General features: G+C 42.5%; 2 protein-coding genes across 2 annotated transcripts in view; both read right to left on the bottom strand.

The window, feature by feature from the left end:
- LOC125006662 (titin-like) overlaps positions 1 to 9,658 on the bottom strand; it is a 28,935-nt gene extending 19,277 nt beyond the window's left edge. Inside the window, exon 1 of the mRNA XM_047582920.1 lies at positions 9,392 to 9,658. Within this exon, the coding sequence (XP_047438876.1) occupies positions 9,392 to 9,404 (13 nt within the window). The 5' untranslated portion in view covers positions 9,405 to 9,658. The remainder of the gene's footprint in view (positions 1 to 9,391) is intronic.
- Positions 9,659 to 17,232: 7,574 nt separating this feature from the next.
- Positions 17,233 to 19,456, bottom strand: myl2a (myosin, light chain 2a, regulatory, cardiac, slow). The gene is made up of 7 exons (XM_047583209.1): positions 19,379 to 19,456; positions 18,997 to 19,089; positions 18,436 to 18,511; positions 18,247 to 18,351; positions 18,075 to 18,153; positions 17,873 to 17,921; positions 17,233 to 17,615 (listed from the first exon to the last, which is right to left on the bottom strand). Exons 1-7 carry the CDS (start codon positions 19,379 to 19,381, stop codon positions 17,511 to 17,513), a joined length of 510 nt encoding a protein of 169 aa, XP_047439165.1. The 5' UTR covers positions 19,382 to 19,456; the 3' UTR covers positions 17,233 to 17,510.
- Between the last annotated feature and the right edge of the window lie 811 nt (positions 19,457 to 20,267).

The raw sequence follows: 20,267 nt of genomic DNA, 5'->3' as shown, positions 1-20,267 counted from the left end.
CCTGTGGTTTAGACATTAATATATTCAGCTTCTCTATGCATGCAGCTGTGGTGAAAGCGCTTCATGCAAAATGTGCACTAGTATTTGACTGGGTCAAACGAGGATGATTAGCACTATTTTCTTAAATGTCTGCACAGAGTCAAGACATCCATCCAAGTTTTATGTATGGTAGCAATGGGAAATCACACAATACACTGGAATGAGGCGTTGCAGTAAAACTGTCGTGAAAGACACAACTCAACACCTTCTTCGGCTGTATTGACTAACGGAAAAACTTTCTCCACACTGCTGAATAAGAGTTACTAGGAAAACCTCCACCACGCCTGACGACACTGTAACTGGCCAACAACTGACCGCCAGCTTGATGTGTCAAAACACTACGCTTACAATCATAGAACTTAGTGTTACAATGTGGAACCAATGCTACACAACATGCATCTAGCACAGTGTGTTTCCCCAACCTTCCTTGAGCCATGGCACATATTGTACACAAAAAGGATATATAACAAAATAATGATCATCTACTGCCAATTTACTCAGTGTGAAATTAGCTTACATGGTTACATTTCGCGCGACCTGGTACGACTGGTTGCACTCACACTAGCCTTTGACAGCTTTTCCAAACACACCGAGCATAACTGAATCGGCTCGGTTGGTTCCCCGGTAAAAGTAAATCTAAATCTAAATCTAACATGACCTTCACCGGGGTCGGCGCTTCCTCTAGGACCCAGTTCAGACTGAGTATTTTTTTTTTTTTCCAGTATTTATCCATCGCTATCACCTCTGTCTCACTGAAGGAAGCGTCATGACTTATTCAACAGGTAGACAGGCGGGTTAATTATCGACCTTCTGCCATCTAGTGGAAGAGTGTTGTTCTGACGAAGCAAGATTAATTATTTGCAGTAAATAAATAAGAATTTTCTGACCAATTCAAAAGAAATTGAATAACTTCACGGCACAGTGGTTGGGAACCACTGAGACACCACCCATTGTTTTTTTTATGCTGAAAGGAATTTTACCCAGTGCTACCTACCTAACTACTATATACATACTGGATAAATAGTTCTGCAGACAACAATTATAAAGTCAAATTAATAAAGCTCTACTGTGAGGCTCTACTAAGGAATGGAAGTGCTAAGATAATAACACCACCATGCTAACATCTGCACAGTTACAGTTTTAACAGAAGTCCTTCACTGACAGACACTATCAGGTGCAAAAACCTAAAATGAAAAATTTAACATCTTTCGGTAAGAAACAAGCTGACAGCCGTCCACCGCTTTTGGATGAAAGATGAATCTCATGGAGTCAGGCCGTTCAGGTGATTTATAAGCAAGTCACAAACGCACCTCTGCCAGACTCGATGGTTGGCAATTTTTAAACATATCATCAAAGTGAATCTTGGTGTTCGGGATTTTTTTATTTTTTATGATGAACTATCTCAAGCTAAGAATGATGTCCCACTTTGTAAACAAGTGTCATAACATGGGCTCCGATAAATGCCAGAAAGCAGACAGCTTGCAGAAAAGGCAGATGGATGGATGGATGGATGGAAGGATGGAAGGATTTCCCCTTGTCCTAATCAGTTCTGTCCGATTCTCTGTCTTCTCTGTGTTGAAGTAGGTCACAGTCCCAGAAACAAGCAGCTCTCTGTCCCCCCTCTGGCAGGACAGGGACAGGGGGAAGATGGATGGAGGGGAGAGCTAGAGAGGTCTGCAAAGCAGGTCAAATCATTCCGCTGGAAAACAATCAGCTTCATGCGGCCGTCAGGACCAAACCACACGGTGTGTGTGTGTGTGTGTCAAAAGTCTTGTTAAGCCCACACTCTCATAAACCTGTGGAGTAGTAATCCCAGTATCAGTGTCACCGTGTCATTAACTCCAATCATGTCTAGATGAGACTCTCTCGTTGATCCTCTGGCTGTAAATGAAGGGAGATGACGACGAAAACACACATGCGCTCTTTCACTCATTTTTCCTACACGCTCCTACTCTGTGCGTTTCATCAAAGGCTTGCATTGTGGTAGCTTTGTATCCCAAATAGGCCTGGAGCTGCAGTGCGTTAGTGACCGATTCAACCTGAGCCAAGGCCAGAAGGAAACTCCTGGGCGCACACTCATTTCCTAATAAAAGAGCGATGCCTTATCTCCACCTGCAGCCACCGCAACCGTACAAGCTCTTAGAAAAATGACATTTAGGAACCAATTAGGGAGAAGTCTGGAAAAACCACGCAGGTGCATTTGAAAGGCCATCTGTCGCTGCGAGAGCTGTAATTGTCATCCATTGTACTGGTGCGCTACTGTAACGTCACAATAGTTTCAAAACACTGCGGTTCCTCTAAGTGCAGCCACTACCGTTATCTTCCATGCAAAACTGCTACGCACAGCGCGCATCAGAGAATCAGCTGCATCGCATCAACTGAGCTGTCAGTCACTGACAGGCGGAGAGGGATAAGAATCTCGCAGCAAAGTCTGCAGGGAGCGCGACTCATCAGAGCACAGCAGGATGGAAGGAGGCTCATAACGGCTCTGGGCGTGTGTGCGCGAAGCACACACTTGATACACAACACGACATGGGCTGCAACTACTTCGTTTCATTATTGACAATATGTTTGACAAAGCTGTAGAGAGTGTCCACGTGGCATCACGGCTAGAAGGCTCCGTGGTTACGGTCGCCGAGTGACAAAAAGTGACAGCTTAGCACGGAGATTAGCAGCATTAGTTTGAATCATAGGCTTGAATAGTGTCTAGATTGTAAAATGATTTTTTTTTTTTTTTTAAAAGGGTGAAGAGCTGTTGTGCAATTAACAGATCTGAAAAGCAGTCAGAGATATATTTGTACAGATATCTGCCAAAGAAAAGAGAAGTAAATGGATCACTGCATTAGAAGAAACAACTGGAATCCAGACACAGTTAGAGTCACGTAATATTAATTTATGCTGTATTTTTTTGATGAAGTCAGGCCTTAAGTTACTTCTTAAGTTTGTGGATGTTGTTGTTTTGGCGTAGTTACAGCCGACAGTAACTACTTCAATAAATAACAATAAACAGAATATTTGTAATCAATCAGCGGTCGGACGCTACAATGTTATATGGCTAACATTACTTATCAGCAAATCTCCATTAGCATTAGCAGATGCTAATCCACTTTTCCAAATCCATACTAGTTCGTATGGATCATTGTCGAGTCGAATTGTTCTTAATTTGATCTGATAATCCACATTCTTCCTGCTCGCTGTATTTACTGACACATTTCACTGTGGTTTTGCCACTCGGGGGGGGCAAAACCCTCTATACTGGCAAGTTCCGGTTGCCTGGAGTTCAATGGAGGAAGTCAAAAAATAGGACAAGATGAGGCATGTCCACAAGTCGGTGTGACTAATGCAATATCTGTGAACTACTAGGATGTTAACAGCAGACAAAGTTCATGACTGCCGCTAATACAGAGAAGTTACTAACTTCCTGTCATGAAACATGTGTCCAGAGAAAGGCTGCACAACAATTAAGTGGATTCAAAGCCCTCAGATGATAAAAGAAAGGCGCCTTATAGTTAAAAATATGCAGAAACTTAGAATGAATTCCTGTTTTTCTACATGTAAACTCTGGTTTTAAAACCTACAGTAGCTGCTTGTAGGGCTGGGCGGTGGTGTACCGGTTCATACTGAATATCGGATTTTTTTTTCGTTACGGTATGAATCATGAGACACCGTTTCAGACTGGACCGTATTCATTTTTAGCGCTTGTAAGCACACATCACTGCGAGGTGTGGTGAAGATGGAAAGGTCCAAAAATTAAGCAGCAGAGCGAGGAGACCACGAAGACGTTGACGGAGACAAAAAAAGATGCCGCGTCTGTTGTTTGGGGGGCTTTTATGGTTTAAAAAAAAAAAAAAAAACAACCTCAACCAACCACTTTCGCAGGTGTTGTCAGGCTTAAGTTGCAGTAATAACACGGGGGCCATGCAAACCTACAATATTTACTCATCAGCATAAAATAGTCCATTTTTTCTTCTTTTATACCTCTCTCAACCAGTAAAAAAATATTGTGCACACATGAATATGCATGAAAAACAAAAAATACCGAGATACTGCGATGCCGACAGAATGCTGTAATAAATGATAAAGGTTTTTGGTCATAGCGCCCAGCCCTAGCTGCCCGACTATCGACCCTGCAGGCTCATGAGCGATGACATGACGGTTGGCTGAGTGCGTTGAGCTGCTGCTGCTGCTGCTTAGTCAGCTTCCCGTTCAGAACCGTCTGTCCACACCAGCAGTCTGAGATCAGAAGCGTGAAGAAGTTTTGTTTGTGTGCGTGTGTGTGTTTACGTGTGCGTGCGCCATATGTTTCAAACCCTTGCAGCATTTTCACTTTTAAGTCAAACAGATGGACCGAACCAGGAGGAGATAGAAGGGCTTCTCTCAAGCTACACTGACTGCACGTGTGATTTACATGCATGTCTGAGGCACAAGAGACTTATCATCAAGTGCAGACGTGCACCCTGCAGCATTAAGCTGAGGCTCACTAAAGACGCCAGTTTTATTTAGCTTTAGCGAAGGGGAAGTAAACTAGAGGGGGATTATTTTTAAATGGAAAGACACTGAACTTAGAGGTACAGGTCAAGTCAGGAAGAATAGCCACAAATGAAGCAGCACGGCCACCAAGAGCATAACTTTTTGTCCCAAAAACTCTAATCTACTACTGTGCACGAGCAACTCAGCAGCATCTTTTGTTGACCACCATGCCCACAGTAAACAGCCAGTATACATTCAGAGGCACAGATGATGGAAATATGCGACAAACGACAGCACTCATTTGATAAATATTTAGCCAGGAGACAGGAAATCCAGAGGAAACAGATAGCACAGCTCACACCAGCACGTCAAGACCACAAATCAAGGTATGTAAATGAGAAACTATCCCTTTAAATTTGACATACGGAAGATCAAAGCAAAAAAAATAAATAAAAAAAACAAAAATAAAACCCTGATATGTAAATTACACGTCCGCAAATTCATCTGCTGGTTGCCGTCTTACACCAAAGGCAGTACCGAGTATTAACTGATGCATACGAACATCAAACTGGAATTGTAACGAGAACAAACTAAAGCACAAAACGAGAACGCAGGCGAACTGACAATGGCACGCATGAGAGCCAGTTGATGCTCTTTTTTGTCTGTAAACAATAAACCAACCTATATTTAGACTCTATCTAGGCTATATCAGGTCTCATTAGGACGTAGTAAAGAACGACTCCGTGAGTGACATTTCCAACACTGCAGCTGCTGCACCGACAGCTCTGGGGAGCCGCTTCGCTTCAGATGACGCCGCTAAAGTGACAGCTAAACAGCTCGGCGGAAGAGAAAGACGGCGGTTACTGTACTGAAATCCAGAAAACGTACAGTGCATCAAAGTCAGAAAAATGAAGTTTGCTTGCGAGGCTATTTGACATTCACATCTTGTTGGTGCAGGCCCAGAGCAGCGAAGCACGGAGCTACGCTTGGCAGCACTGATAGCTGAGGAGGGGGAGGTCAATGAAAGTTTGCCTCAGAACACAAACTGCGCAAACTGCAAGGGCCGCATAAATAAAAGGAGATGCAAATAACCCATATACATGTGTGGCATGACAAAAACTAAGGCTTTGCGGTAATTAAAACGCTAGTAATCAATACACCAAGTTCTACAAGACGCCTTGATCCAAACCTTCCTAAAAGCTAATCTTCTCTCCTGCAGGCTCAGCCATCCTCGATCTGTCAATAAATTGCAGCCTGCAGTTTCCTATGTGGTCCACCACAGGAATGGTGGGGAGTGGGAAGAGAGAGGGTGGGGCAGTGCAGTGTTTAAGGAGGACACATTTTGGCTAAGGCCCAATCCCTGCATGTGGGCCAGATCCACTCCGACGCCCTGCCTGAGATCAGCGCTGCTCTGCTCTGCTCTCTTGGCCGGTGCTGAGGGAAGCATGGTGATATAATAGACACAGCATGTGGACATGTGCGGACCACAGGGATGAAATGCTTTTGGAGTGAAAGCAAATATGCCTGTTAGAACCACTGCTTTCTTTTCGGATGATAAGAGAGTAGCATTAACTGTTAGAAAAGAACAATAAAATACGTCTCATTCTGCCACGAGAAGTCCAAACCCAGCGTCTATGAACTTTTAGAGGAACAACCTTTGGTCCAATTTAACTTCCAGGGATTTCTTTTTTAGTATGTGGTCTATTCAATATTCACTGCTAGTTGTTTATATTTTTGAAATATTCATGCATAATTTTTGCGCAGATCCCGAGTGCTACTGTTTATTCCCTCAGCTGCTGTCACACGGTGAAGTTCTCACTGTGTTCTCCACGAAGAATTTTAAACTGTGGTAGTGGAGTTTGCAGCACGAAACATTTGTGATTGACAGAGCACTTGCACAATTTTATTTAAGCTTATCTGTGGCTGTGCAGTTTTCTATTGTGCCTCACTGCACATAAACATGCAAAAGAAGGTATAGGACATGGACCAGTGAAAAAGCCTTACAGGGAATTTACTCCAGGGGAATTGGAGACTAGCAAAGGAAAGCTGTGCAGAAAAATGTCCTGCAACCAGCCTCCAGTTGTGAAAATCCTGGAATTAAAAGTTCTGAAACAAGGTTATAGTGGTGAACAGGGAAAAGGAGACATGTGCGCTGGTTGGTAAAGGGTTTCTAGGTGCTGCTGGCTCAGCTCTTGAGAGCAAAGCCTCCTCTTCTAAAAATACATGCAGGTTTTGTTGTCCCCTCTGGAGTCTGAGGTAGACAGAACCCCATACTGCCTCGCTTAAACCCCCACGGTGGTAGTTCTGTGGACTCCCCACTGCGTCTGAACCATTTTTTTCTAATACGTCGGCACATCTAATTTCCATAAACAGGTGGAGGCAAAATATCCTGCTGTGGCTCCGATCCCAGCGCTACGCATATAATGACAGAGGACGCATCATCGGATACGCGCCACATTTTCACATGTCTCTGCTAAAACGATGACAGGATTTACAGCCCTGTGACATGGTAATTACACTGGGTTGTGTAACGCTCTTTTTTTAAGCAGCTACTTTAAGGAAACCCCTTCACCCATGTAAAGTGAGAGGGTATCCATAAATATTGACTGCACATAGTGTGACCAGTATTCTTGGCACACTCCCACTTCCACCACCGAGACGTCAGGCAAAGAACTTGGTTTTGGCCAAAAATGGACACATTAGCTGTTTTTTACGATGGCATGAAACCGAATACAACTCTATTCTCGATTTAATTTTTAACACAATTGTTCAATACCGGAAAACCAGTGAAGTGTGCTTGGCCCTCCTCTACCTGCAGTGAGAAAGACACTCGCCATTTCTTTACAAATGCATTCTGATATAACACTAAATCTTAGCTCTATGATGAGAGAGCTGCTGATTCAACTGTAAATGATTCATTTTGGAGCTAGTACTGATGAATTGTACCATAATGCACCAGCACATGCTTCTATTATTTCAGACAACTCTTTTGTGTTCAATTCAATCGAGTTTAACATCACCACAAACACTGTTTCACTGTGAACTGAATACCATAACCCCCCCGTGAAGCTAAGATTTAACGCAGGACTGTTACTACTAGACTGTATTCGTTTTCACTGCTGGTGTACCTAATGAACTGGACAGAGAGCGTCTCTTGCTCGTTTGATGGGAAGTCCACCTGCAGCTCACAGAGAGGGGTAATCATTTCTGGATGACTTTTAGAAGGCATTTATCATCTTTGACTTCACGGATGCGTACTAGTGGGTTTTTTTAGCATCCAATGAACCCGACTCCTTCGATGCTTTTCACGGATGTCCGGCTAAAGTTAACCTTACAGTCGCTGGGCAAAAAACATACAAAAAAAAAAAAACAACAAATAAAAAACACTGATGCTGACAGCACTGTGCAAACTGCAACGCTTTTCCTTCAGCTGCTAATCCGACAGAACACTTTTTCCAAAAGGTCTGCGTTAGGGGTGGGAAAAAAAATCAATATGGCAATATATCGTGATATTTTTTCTTCCGATACAATATTGATTTTGAACGTCCTAATATCGATTTTAAAAGAAACAGAAAAAGTCATGTTTTGGGGCGTTTGCAAACGACTTCTGCACCTCCACCACCATTTTTTTTTTGTTCAAACGCAACAAATTGGAAAATGGATCATTTGGATTAATCTTGTTTTTTGACTCAGTTTATTTATTATTGTCATATGATGTACATATATACAACGTGTATTTTAAGCCGCATTTAAAATTTCTCAGTGAACTATGTAGAATAATGGAATATAACGCAATATCATAATATCGCAATAATGTATCTTATCGTGACTCACGTATCGTGATACGTATCGTATCGCGAAGTCCTTGCCAGTAACCACCCATTCTACGCTACTGAGAAGTAAAATCCCACAAGCTTTGCCTAACTTTAACGGCTACATGCGTAGGTTCAAACCACAACAAGAAGATGAGTGAGTTACTCATAGCAGGAAACTACAAAAGCAAAAAAAAAAAAGAAACCGTCTCAAAGGGAGACACCTTAGAACAGGTTATTGTGTCTATCGAGAACACTGTGCCGAGCTCTACACGCCCTCCTCCAGGTCACCACAACCTGCCTCCAGGCTTCACATTTCTGCTGCCACAAAGAGTGCTATAATTCAGTGAGTTAATCTCACCCTTGCAGAACGAGAACAGCTCCGGGTTCATCTATTTTCTGAATTACTGCATTTATGAGCAATATCACTGCGCGCGGCCAAACAGCCAGCTGAAAGGAGGCTGAATTCTGGCCGGCAAAGTGCAGTTTTAAAAAGACCACAAGGGTCTAGAGATCAAAGAAACTGGGTTAGCCTCTCAGAGGCTGCTTTTATCGGAGGTTTCACTAAAGCCACTAACTCTGTCCCACCTGCAGCAGGGGCCTTTATGTAATCCTGGCAGTCACCAGGTGGGGCTCAGTGGCCCCATGAAAATAAATTAGGCAGGGTTTAATTTCCACATTTATGCCAGGTCTGAGCAGGAAAAAAAGTTGAGGGAGCCCTGCTCTGGTCGGTCATGGCTGATGTGGAGAGGACTTAAGACACTGTCAATGCTACCGAGCAGAGGACCATGCTCACACAAATGTTTTCACGTTCCTGCTCATGATAATTAAATTGTGTATTTTTTTAAGGCTTCCTCGTGTCAGCAGCACGAGGGGGGCTTTCTGAGGATTTAAGCTCTGCTCTGCAAGTTAAACCCACCTGGAGAAACAAAACCGACCCCGACATACAAACTACAGCTACCGACCTCGGTGGAAACCCTCGGCGAGGTTTAACAACACTGTGCATCCACGGCTAGCATCGTGTGTTTGCGCTTTGCTTTTAATGTTGCGTTCACGGCGAAACAACTTACCTAAATCATCCATGTTGTTGGCCGGAAATGGCTCCACCGCCGAGAACCGGACCGGTCCCTCTCAGGAAATCGCAGCCGAGCTGAGAGCTCCCAATTCGGCTCCCACTCGCCAAATCTCCGGTCGCTGATCCGCGTCGCTGGGGCGCACGGAAGTTTTCAAGTCCCCTCCGCCGCCGCCGCTGCTGCTGCTGCTCGACGAGTCTGAATCACACTCACAAACACGCACACATACCCAGATGCTGCCCACTCCACCCCACGCCACACCACACCACCACCCCCAGGAGTCTCCACAACCAGCCCCCCCGCCAGCCCTGCAGCTGCAACGCGCAGGGAGCAGCGACATCTAGAGGGGGAAGAAGGGACGAGTCATTCACTCTAAATAAATTTAATTAAATCTGCTGCATCGAGGGGGCACTTCCCCTTCATCCCATCATACATGATGGAAGTGAATCATTTCGTAGTATAAACCACTAGGGAATTATTACGAGTGTGTGTTACAATGAATTGTTCACTGAATAATATTTTATTTGCACTTCTAGTCACCCACAAATGGTTTGTTCCCAATTTAGGGGCATCCCTAAACTTCATCCTGGCACAAATAAAAATAGGAATTGAAAAAAATATATATGTATATGTTTTTTTTTATCTGTTTTTAAAGGTTTGTCTATCATAAGATGACAGGGAGAAGGGGGTCTCTTAGTTCCTACTTCATCGTCTCCTTTAAATGCAGTTTCTTCTGTTTATTTTTTTAATCCAAACGAGCTTTGTGACACGGTAGTTTGACATTAAAGCACCCCTAAAGCTCTGATTGCCTGTAGACTAAGGCATTGCCATGTCCGCATACTAGGTATATGAGCTTTAAAACATACTTATTTTGATTTAAAGGGGGAGGGGACATGTTCCGTCTTGTATTGTCTTTAATTGTTTTGTATCTAATGATGTTGTCATTGCAAAATAACTGAAGGCTGTAGGATGTAATCCCAGAAGAATCCCTTTGTAAAAACCAATGTGGTCCTCTGTCGAAATGGGGCCTTCTAATTCAGAAAAACAAAAACTTGACCACAATGAAAGAGCCTTTGCAAAAAAAAACTGAATGATGTAATGGGCCAAGGACACGACCACTTCTGAAGACTGTGAAATCTTGCTCATTGGCAAATGGAGAAAAAACAACAACAAAAAAACAACAGAGGCCTAGAGCTGGAAAAAACTTAGAAAGGTTCTAGGATGGAAGGAAGACCTTGGGGGAGGACATTGATACTCCAAAAGAATAAGAAATATTCGAGAATAGATGAAAATAGATGAAAAGGAAACCTAGAGCTTGAGCGCGTGGAATAATATAGAAGAGTGTCTACACGAGAAAGAAGCCTGTGAGGCAGAGAGCAGGAAACTGGAGCATGAGATCAACCCCTCACAACACAGAAGTGTGACATGCCCTGTAGAAAAAGATGAATGGCAAGGTTTGGTACAAAGAGAAGGAGACTTGTACTTGCAGATCCTTGGTCTGTCCTCGCTTTGAGGAGCAGGAGGAGGAGGAGGAGGAGGAGGAGGAGGAAAAAGAGGCCAGAATGAAATACAGGGGTTTTCCGCTCCTGAAGTATCCTATAAATAGCCACATGACATGAATGTGCAAATGATCATAGTGCACAAAAGGGAAGATGCCTTGACGCACAACTGGTTTTGAGGAGGAGCAGGACTTAAGCAGAACAGCCGATTCCCTTCATCCCTGAATGAATGAAGAGGTACTCAAACACAGAGAAAGGGGAAGCTGGGATTATGAGAAACATGTGTCAGTTTCTCCAACACTGATAACAGGAGGAGGATAATTACGAGGAGCAGGATCAAGAAAGTGGAGGTGACGAGGCAGGATACTGGTTAGTCACACAAGAAAAAGGAGGATAATGGAAACACAAGCTGGCCCAGGAAACAGGCCATTTCTCTTGTGTTTCTTCATAAAGTTCCCTGTAAGTAGTTGGCTGATGTAACTGGAGAAAAGGCCAATTAGTAATAACGGGATCTTTGTATAGACATATATATAATATAAAGTCTACTGTCATAGCATATGTACTATAAATCATAAGCAAATTTGTTTAAAAATCAAATAACACACAATAAAGCTAAAATAAAAAAAAAATATGTGCATCTATATTATTAAGCCACTGATTTTTTTTTTTCTGCACAAATGCATCTTCTGCAATGTCTTAACATTCAAGAAATAATTTGAATGAAATGATGTATGCGTTATAATTTACTGAAATGTCCACGACCCCTGGGGGGTCCGCGGAGGTACTGCCCTTCACAATTTAGCATTTAATTCTGGAGCATTAAGATAAAATGATTTGGTTGTGTTTACATAAAATAATATTGATTTGATTTAGACGTATCCGTGAACAGCCACATGGTGGCAGTAGCTTCATCATGAAGAAACAAAGTCTTCCTCAGTGCACAGGCCAGCTTCAGAATAAATAATATCAAAAGCATGATCCTAAAAAAAAAAAAATATTTATTTTCAATGTTGATTTCTACTTAGTAGTAATGTTATCTCATCAATCTGTGGCAACATTTGATGCAGAAGTGACGTTAAGCAGTCAGTCATTAGGACGTATTAAGTTAAAACCGCAGCTAGTGAACTTTTAAAAAGTGGAATTTCAGAAGAAGTTGTGTATTTTAGATTTGCCACAGGGTCATTTTATGCATTACACAAGATTCAAGAGTCATTTAATGTTTTTATGTGCATACATAACAACATTTTGAATGGGAGGTCCTGGTTTAAGGAGTGCAAATATAAAAACAGTAGAAAGCACTATAAATAAAATAAAATAGAGCTGTACAGATATATACATATAAGTAAGCCGGCATGGTGGTGGGAAGGGGAGCTGTGTATTTACGTCAGGAGGGAGGGAGGGTTGAGTGTGTGGGTGTGTTGTGCTGGTTGTGGTTCTGATATGTCTGTGCAAAGAGTCCATGACCAGGTTAATGTGGTTTTGTTTGTTAGTCATTTGGTGAATATGGAGTAAAGGTTGTTGTTATAAGGGTGACACCAAACCAGGCTAAGCGCACACTGGGAAAGTATTAGCAAAATATTTTCCACAATACAAAATGAGTAAAAACTACAAAATGGAACATGTGAAAAGAGGTTTCTTACGCGTAATACGTTTCCTGCTCAGCTGAAATCAGCCTTCTTTGACGTACCCAGCACAAATCTACGGTTCTCAATGAAAATAAATAAATAAATTTAAAAAATTCATCCATTATTTTTGCAGTGCGTGATAGAGACTAAATGCCACTTAGGCACTGCATTAAATCTCTTTATGAATCTCATTGAGAGCGTGTTAATAGCACCTTCAGCCCACTGTGATCTGCTCCCTACGAGAAAAGGATCGGTGTAATAATCCTGCAGGGAATTACAGCGCGTGATGTTCAGCAGTGAGATTATTATTACCCCAGGCTTTCATGCATTTTATGGAATATTAATAGCTGTTTAAGCCGTCGTTTTGATCTCGCTGCCCGATCATTTATAGGTTTGAGGAGATATGTGGAAATTCAGATTCATCAGGGCTGGAAAGCTTGTGTTTCATTAAAGGCTGTGATATGGAGCCTTCTTTTATCATTTTAGGTGCTCACATGGCCTCAACCTTTATTTTCTTCGTTGGCCACTAGAGGGTATTCATGCGCACATTTTTACAGTTTGCTTTTAGTTAGATTTCAGTGAATTAAATCTGAAATAAAACTTCAGTTTCCACATCTGATCAGTAATATTTTGCTTGTGCTTACAATATGAAATCTTCATCAGTGAGACAAGAACTCGTCTTGAAGCCTTCCAACAACATTTAAATGACAAGCATTGGATTCACCACAAGTATTTTAAGATTAAATAACATTATTATTCGTATGATTTTAACACTTGAATAATACATAACTTGAGTCTTTTTTTTGCATGTATTCTAGCACCTACAGTTTTAGTACAACAGGAAAACCAAACCACAACACTAAAAATATACTGCATGGTATATGGTGAGTAATTGCGTAGAATTTGCCCTCCTACATATGTTGCAAGTGCAGTTATCTTCATTTCATGCACTGCTGACTAATACAAAAAGAGGAAGTCTCCTTCCTTAAACAGAATTAATCGGGGTGTCAGTCTGATCTTATACTCTGTATACTGCAACGTCACATATGGAATTAGCTCTTAGACGCCTTGTTCATTATTTAAAAACCTCCTGTGATCTAATCTGTGTGTTGAATTGATCAACATGCTACTCTGTATGTCCCAATTGTGGTGATGTCCCTTTGTGACAAAGCTTTGTTTGTACCCTGATCAGTCATAACATTACGACCACTGACAGGAGAAGAAAGTAACACCAGCCAATTTGTGACAATACAATGTTCATCTGGGAAACCTTTTGGACCTGGAATCTGTGTGGAGCTTATTTAGACATGTACCACCCAGGGGCGGATCTTCTATGGTGGCACAGAGGGGCACCCGTCCCCCTGCAATTGTCATTGCACCACTCAAAATCTCACAGTGAAATTGAGAATATCCTCTATGCTACTCTAGAATACACAATATTGTGGTTCACTGTGAGAATTTGAGTGGTGCTTACTCTGTTTGAAAGGATTATTATACAGAACACTGTTTACTGTACAAAGCTGAGTACCAAATAAGTGTATAGAATATTGTGGTTCACTGTGAGAATTTGTGGTCTTGCTTATTTGTGGTCTTGCGATGTGATCATTGACAGTGGTTTAAAGGCGGCTGTTGCACCTTCCTTACAAGATGAGAGTTAATGTGGCCAAGAAACGCAAGTGCACACATGAAAGCAGTCCAGTAACAACTCAAAAAACATGAAGAAAAAACAAAAAAAACAAAAACAAAAAAAACAGCAGAAGGTTTTAACCTGGTCTTCAAACTCACTAGATCCCAAACTGATCAAGTATCTGTGGAATGATCCACAGAGGCCCCGTCCCCTCAACCCACAGGACCTAAATTCCAACGCTAACAACATCCTGTTACCAGACACCATAGGACACCCTCAGAAGACCCATGTCGAATCTGTGATGAGTCACAACTGTGTTGGAGGCACAAGGGAGACCTACACAATATTACAAAGGTGGTCATAAAAATGTGCCCGACATAGATTAACTTTCCATTCTCATCTCCTTCTGTTCACGTATCTATCTAGTTTCATTTTGTAGAAACATAGTTGGAGAAACAGTAGGTCTGGGAACTGGGCTTCTCCATCAGTCTTCCAGCGAGATGAGGTAATGCCGTCATTGTCTTGTGCTTTAGTTTTTATGTGCATGGTCTTGCACTGCTATCCAAAATCAAATCATAAAAACATCTGATGACAAACACATTGCAGTATCCCACTCTGGTTAAGCACCAAATGTAACAGTTTATGACCTGGTCTACATAGAACTATTAAAGTCAAACCATGGGGACAATGAAAGGCTAAATGGCTGGGGCTCATACCACATGGGCTAAAAATGCACTTAGCAGCAAAATCCCAGGCTCTAATGTGCGTCACTCCGTCGCCCAAAGCACATGAGGGCTGACTTAATTGCTTTTTTTTTGTCACTTTAAGACAGATTAACTCCTTGACAACTGCCTTTTTATCACCTTGTACAACTGATCGTATGATGAGAAGAATGTAAATGGAGCAAAAAACTAATCAGCAGCATACCTACACTTACTTATCAGTTTATTAGATACACTAGTGAAAGTGAACGCATCTAGTCCTGTACTGTAATGTAATGTAATGTAAGCGGCTCTAATGATCAGTTTATGTTGAAACACCATCGAAAGGGGTTATAATTTAACTGTAAGATCATTTTAGATCAAGGGTCTTCAACTTTATTTCAGGACAAGGACCCCCAAACTTATTCGAGCTCAAGTAGAGACCCCCCCACCTACTATATGTGTTCTTAATTAAACTCGGCCGAGTGCTATTGATTACTTTGCATTCAATATTATTTTTATTTCAAACATGTGCAACAGCAGGGTGGCTGTGCAACTAGTTAAAGAAAAAAATTGACAGATTCAAGTTTTAATGTCAAACATAGCTAAATGTAGTAGGGACAGTGAATCACCAAGACATTTTGGTCTCAGTAATAAGTGTAATACGACGGCCCTGTGATTGGCTTAGCAGTGATAAGGGCGGGGCCTACTAACGTCTTCTGACTCCACATTTATCCCTTTACTAAAACAAGTAGAATTCGTGTCAATGTGTGTTTAAAGAAATTCAAATCTTTGGGGGAAAATAAAAAAAAAAAAGAAAATATGTACCAATGATTTTGCGTCCCCCCCTGCAGTACCTCCGTGGACCACCCAGGGGTCGTGGACGCCCTGTTACAGACCTATGTTTTAGAGCAGGGACGCCAAACTTATTTTAGTTCAGGGGTCACATACGGGCTAATTTGATGTCAGCGAGGCCAGACCAGTAACATAATAGCATGCTAAGCAAAAAAAAAAAAAAAAAAAGTCAACTCAAAATGTTTCCTTTTGTTTTAGTGCAAAGAAGAACGAGTACATCATGAAAATTATCATATTTAGTGATCCTTTTCAAGTATTATATAAACGACCTCAGATTTCCTAAGAAAAATATGTGCTCAACTCTCACTAAAACAGAATAGACCCTAAAGTGGGCAGGTTTTTGCCCCCCAGCCCTTTGTATGACACCTCTGTTTTAGAAGATCCATTTTAGATTTATACGATAGATAGACAGATCTATCTATCTATCTATCTATCTATCTATCTATCTATCTATCTATCTATCTATCTATCTATCTATCTATCTATCTATCTATCTATCTATCTATCTATCTATCTAATAGTTGTCAACATAATAAGAACATGTGTCAACACCTCTCTCGGTTATTTTAAACAGATGAATGCCATAACCTTCGTGACGCTACTATTTAGTGCTGACAGGATGCAAGTGTGCCTAATTACTTGGCAAGTGAGTGTAACTATCCTGTCTGTTTAGATCTATTTTGGTTTCTGCATCGTCCCGAGTTAAATATCTGGCTCTTTAGACGAGATAAACTTTATGACATGACTTTATGTCATACTTAGTAAAACCAAAAGAAACTAGTTTGCAGATCTGAGAGGTAACCCAGATTTGCCTTCAGGTGCAATAAAGTGATGACAATTCACGGTACACAATGTGATTTGTTGCAAATATATGAACCGAGCTCTTGCAAATGAACAGAGTCACCCCCCTTTCCCCCCCCAGCGGCTACAATCTGATCTTAGGGGACACACGATACGAGCGAGCTGATCCAAACCCCCCCACCACCACCATCGCTCACCCCGGCCAGAAGACAAAACTTCGGGCCTGGGTCGTTAAGCCAGCTCACCCCCTTCCCCCCGGACTCTCCAGCTGGAACAACTGCGGATTTTCACCCCTTGCGTCACTCCAAGTGGGACGGTGCAGGGGGCGAGGATCACTTGGTGGCATCCTTCTGTGAGCCTTCACAGTGTAGCGTTACCCTCCCTACATCAGCACAGCACTAAAATAACAACAGGGCTTTGTCTCCCTAAATCCTTCTGTTTCAGTAGCCAAACATCTTTATGGATGCATATCCTATTTTCTGTGCGCACGCACACACACATACATACATGTTTTGAACTGATCTCCGGGGGGATTTGAGAGAGAGTCACCGAGCACACATCTACTACTATTCTTGAGTACACGCATTCACTTCCTAACATGGAATAAGAAGAACATCTGGCGCAGTCAAGTATTCAAGCAGTAATCCCGTCATGACACCAACATGAGCTCACCGATCACATGGAGAGTGGGTTTAAAAAAAATAAATAAAAAGGAGATGAAAACGAGGACTGTCTTCGAAAAACGTTTATTAGAGCGACATGCACAGACCTAACAGCAAAGTGGTTTGCAGTGTACAAAACGAAAAAGGGAAAAATAATTTAATCAGTAACAGGTGAACGTGGGAATACAATTTCTGTCCATTTCTGGGGCTTAGGAAACCAACTGTAGTGTAGTTACTGTGCTGTAGAGAGGGGTCACTTTATGGGTCGTGAACGTGGAAAGAGAACTAACGATACATTTAACACAGACAAGAAAAAAAGAAGAAGAAGAAGAAGAAGAAGAAAAGTTCACTCCTGGTCCTTCTCCTCGCCGTGAGTAATGATATGAACCAGGTTCTTGTAGTCCAGGTTTCCTGCCACATCTGGAGGGAAGGCAGTGAACATCTGCTCCATCTGACCAACAACAAGGCACAGCAGATCACCACGCGGCACAAATAAAAAAAAACAACAAAAAAAAACAACACATGTGGCACAAAGTGCGCATGAAAGGGTGAGATGATGATTCAGGTTTTGGAAAACGAGCCTGCCGTGGACGTAGGTGGCCGTCATGGTGACGCCCATCCTTTTATTTTAGGTTTTTTTTTTAGGAGTCGTCAACACACAAACACAAAGCAATCTGCTGTAATGGTGGTAATTAGGCTATAAAGTACCTCTTCAGCGGAGAACCGGTCGGCTTGTGTCGTCAGCATCTGTGTCACGCTGGGGAGGAAGAAAGGAGAGATGAGGGGGGGATAAAACACAGTGAGACGATTGTTTCGGGTCATGACGGTCTTTGTGACGTTGCACTGGGATGAACGGGATTAAATTTGCACGCCGCCGTACGCCCACGTGGTGCGAGAAGAAGCTACTCACTAGTCCTTTCTCAGCACACCTTTCCCCTCAGGGTCAAAGACTTTAAAAGCGTTGAGGATGGTCTCCTCTGGATCAGCACCTGGAGACGTCAAAAAAAAAAAAGAGTCTTAACCCGTCTCAAAACACATTTACACGGAAGCTCTGCTCGAATCTTCAGCCGGCGAGTTCTCACCTTTCAGCTTCTCGCCAAACATGGTGAGGAAGACGGTGAAGTTGATGGGGCCGGGGGCCTCTTTGAGCATCTCGTCGATCTCCTCCTGTTTCACATTCAGACGTCCTGCGGTAGCAAATATTCATACGTGAGCACGGGGCAGGTTGCACATGAATAAAAAATAATGATAATAAAAATGTGTCAAAGTACCTAGAGCAGCAAAAGTGTCCCTCAGGTCGTTCTTGTCGATGAAGCCGTCTCTGTTCTGGTCCATGATAGTGAAGGCCTGAGAACATGGCACAAGAAAAAAAAAAAATACACCTTTTAAAATATTTTATCTGTGTATTTTTTCTTTTCCTTTTTTCTTTTTGTTAAGTATTTATAACACGCGAGCCCCGCTCGGATTGAATGTGGCATCCGGGGCATGTCCAGCAGATCATCCAGAGCCTAATCACTGATGACACAGTCTGGATGTCTGGGCACCGCTGAACCTCATACCAACATACCATAAGCCTCAGAGCTGTCAAGCCAGGCGCAGGGAAATAGACAGGTGGGCATACTACAGCGATGAACAATGGAAATGGAAACGTACGCAGAGGGAAAGGAGAGACCTCGCTCTGTGTGTGTGTGTTGATTCACATCTTAATGGAGAAACACTTCCTCGACTCGTACATTCAACCGTTTCCGCGCGTTTTCACTTAACCCCCCGCCCGGGTTAAAAAAAAGAAAGAGAGATTCTGAGAAATTAAAAATTGGTCGAGGAGCTTTCACCTCTTTGAACTCCTGGATCTGGGCCTGCTCAAACATGGAGAAGACATTGGAGTTGGCTCCCTCTGCTGTTCTCTTCTTGGCTTTCTTGGGCGCCTGAATAAAGGAGGAGAGATGAAGCAGAAAGCACATGCTGGTTAAGGTACAAAGCTGCGCAGATAATAAAGGGATTACACGGATTAATGAGAGAAACTGGTGCCATCTTTGGTTTTCGTGCAGAAGCTACATTTAGGTTTGTGCCTAGATCGAGTAAAGACTAGCTTTCCTCAAAGAAAATCTGCAAATTCGTTTTTTTAAAAACACAAACGAGAATAAAAAAAAAATATAGATTTCCCTCATCTGTGCAAAATAAAAGCAGCATCCTTTCAAGAGCACAGGCACTTACCATGGCTGAGCAGCTGGGAGGTCAGACCAACAATGATGCCAGTGAACAATGGGGGAGATTGTGGGTGGCCTTTTTGTAGCCCCAACGCTCAGCTCCACTGGATGATATTTATAAACTATGTCCTCTTTAGGAAGTGACAGGTAAATGATGCTTCATACGGCCCATACAGTATCGCATGCTCGCATAAACCAGACCCACACACACACACACACGCCCTCAGCCTCTGCCTTGTGTTGCAGTCGTGATTGACATCGGACTAAGAGTGGAATAACGGGGTCCAGGATCTCAAGAGCAGAGTGAAGGTTGAAACACTTAATCACTTTAAACTACCCCCTGTCTCTTATCCATATAATCTATAGGGAGCAATGGTTTTAAGTGAATGAAAGCAATGCATGCTCCCTCTTTCCTCCACTTTCTATTTTTATTTTTTAGCGGTTGTAAATCAAAGTCGGCTTACAGTATTCCCCGTCGGTTGACGAGAAGAAGAAACCGTCTGAGGATTTCAGATGTCTCTGCAGATGCCTCGTGACTCAAGCCCTAGCTGCCTGCATCAAAAGTGAACCGCGAGCGGCCGTGAGTCGAAGCTTGACATCGGCTACTCTCACCAAGAAAATCTTAATCAACGCTCGGTTTGATATTCCGGAGCCCGCGTGCCAATTATATCGCGTCGCCATTTGATAAAAGGCCAGAGAGTGCTTGAAAATCACCAGCTCATTAAGTGTAATTTACTGGCCTGTCAGGACTGCGTTGGAGCCGTCCTCACCCACATGCTTCTCCAAATCATTGGCGGCGGATTGGTTTTATTACGGTATGGCATTGCATGTGTGTACCGAGCACACCTAGCGTTTACATGAGCCATTAGCTTCTTTTCTACTGGAGCTAATCCAGG

Source organism: Mugil cephalus, chromosome 4, assembly GCF_022458985.1.
Source record: "Mugil cephalus isolate CIBA_MC_2020 chromosome 4, CIBA_Mcephalus_1.1, whole genome shotgun sequence".
NCBI lineage: Eukaryota > Metazoa > Chordata > Actinopteri > Mugiliformes > Mugilidae > Mugil > Mugil cephalus.
This window is presented reverse-complemented; position numbering and strand designations above follow the sequence as displayed.

What these genes read in the sequence shown, in the direction of transcription:
- myl2a (XM_047583209.1), bottom strand. An exon ending in AGATCCAGGAGTTCAAAGAG is followed by an intron (nt 18,512 to 18,996) that starts GTGAAAGCTCCT and finishes CCATGTTCTCAG; the next exon opens with GCCTTCACTATCATGGACCA. An exon ending in GTTTGGCGAGAAGCTGAAAG is followed by an intron (nt 18,154 to 18,246) that starts GTGAGAACTCGC and finishes TGACGTCTCCAG; the next exon opens with GTGCTGATCCAGAGGAGACC.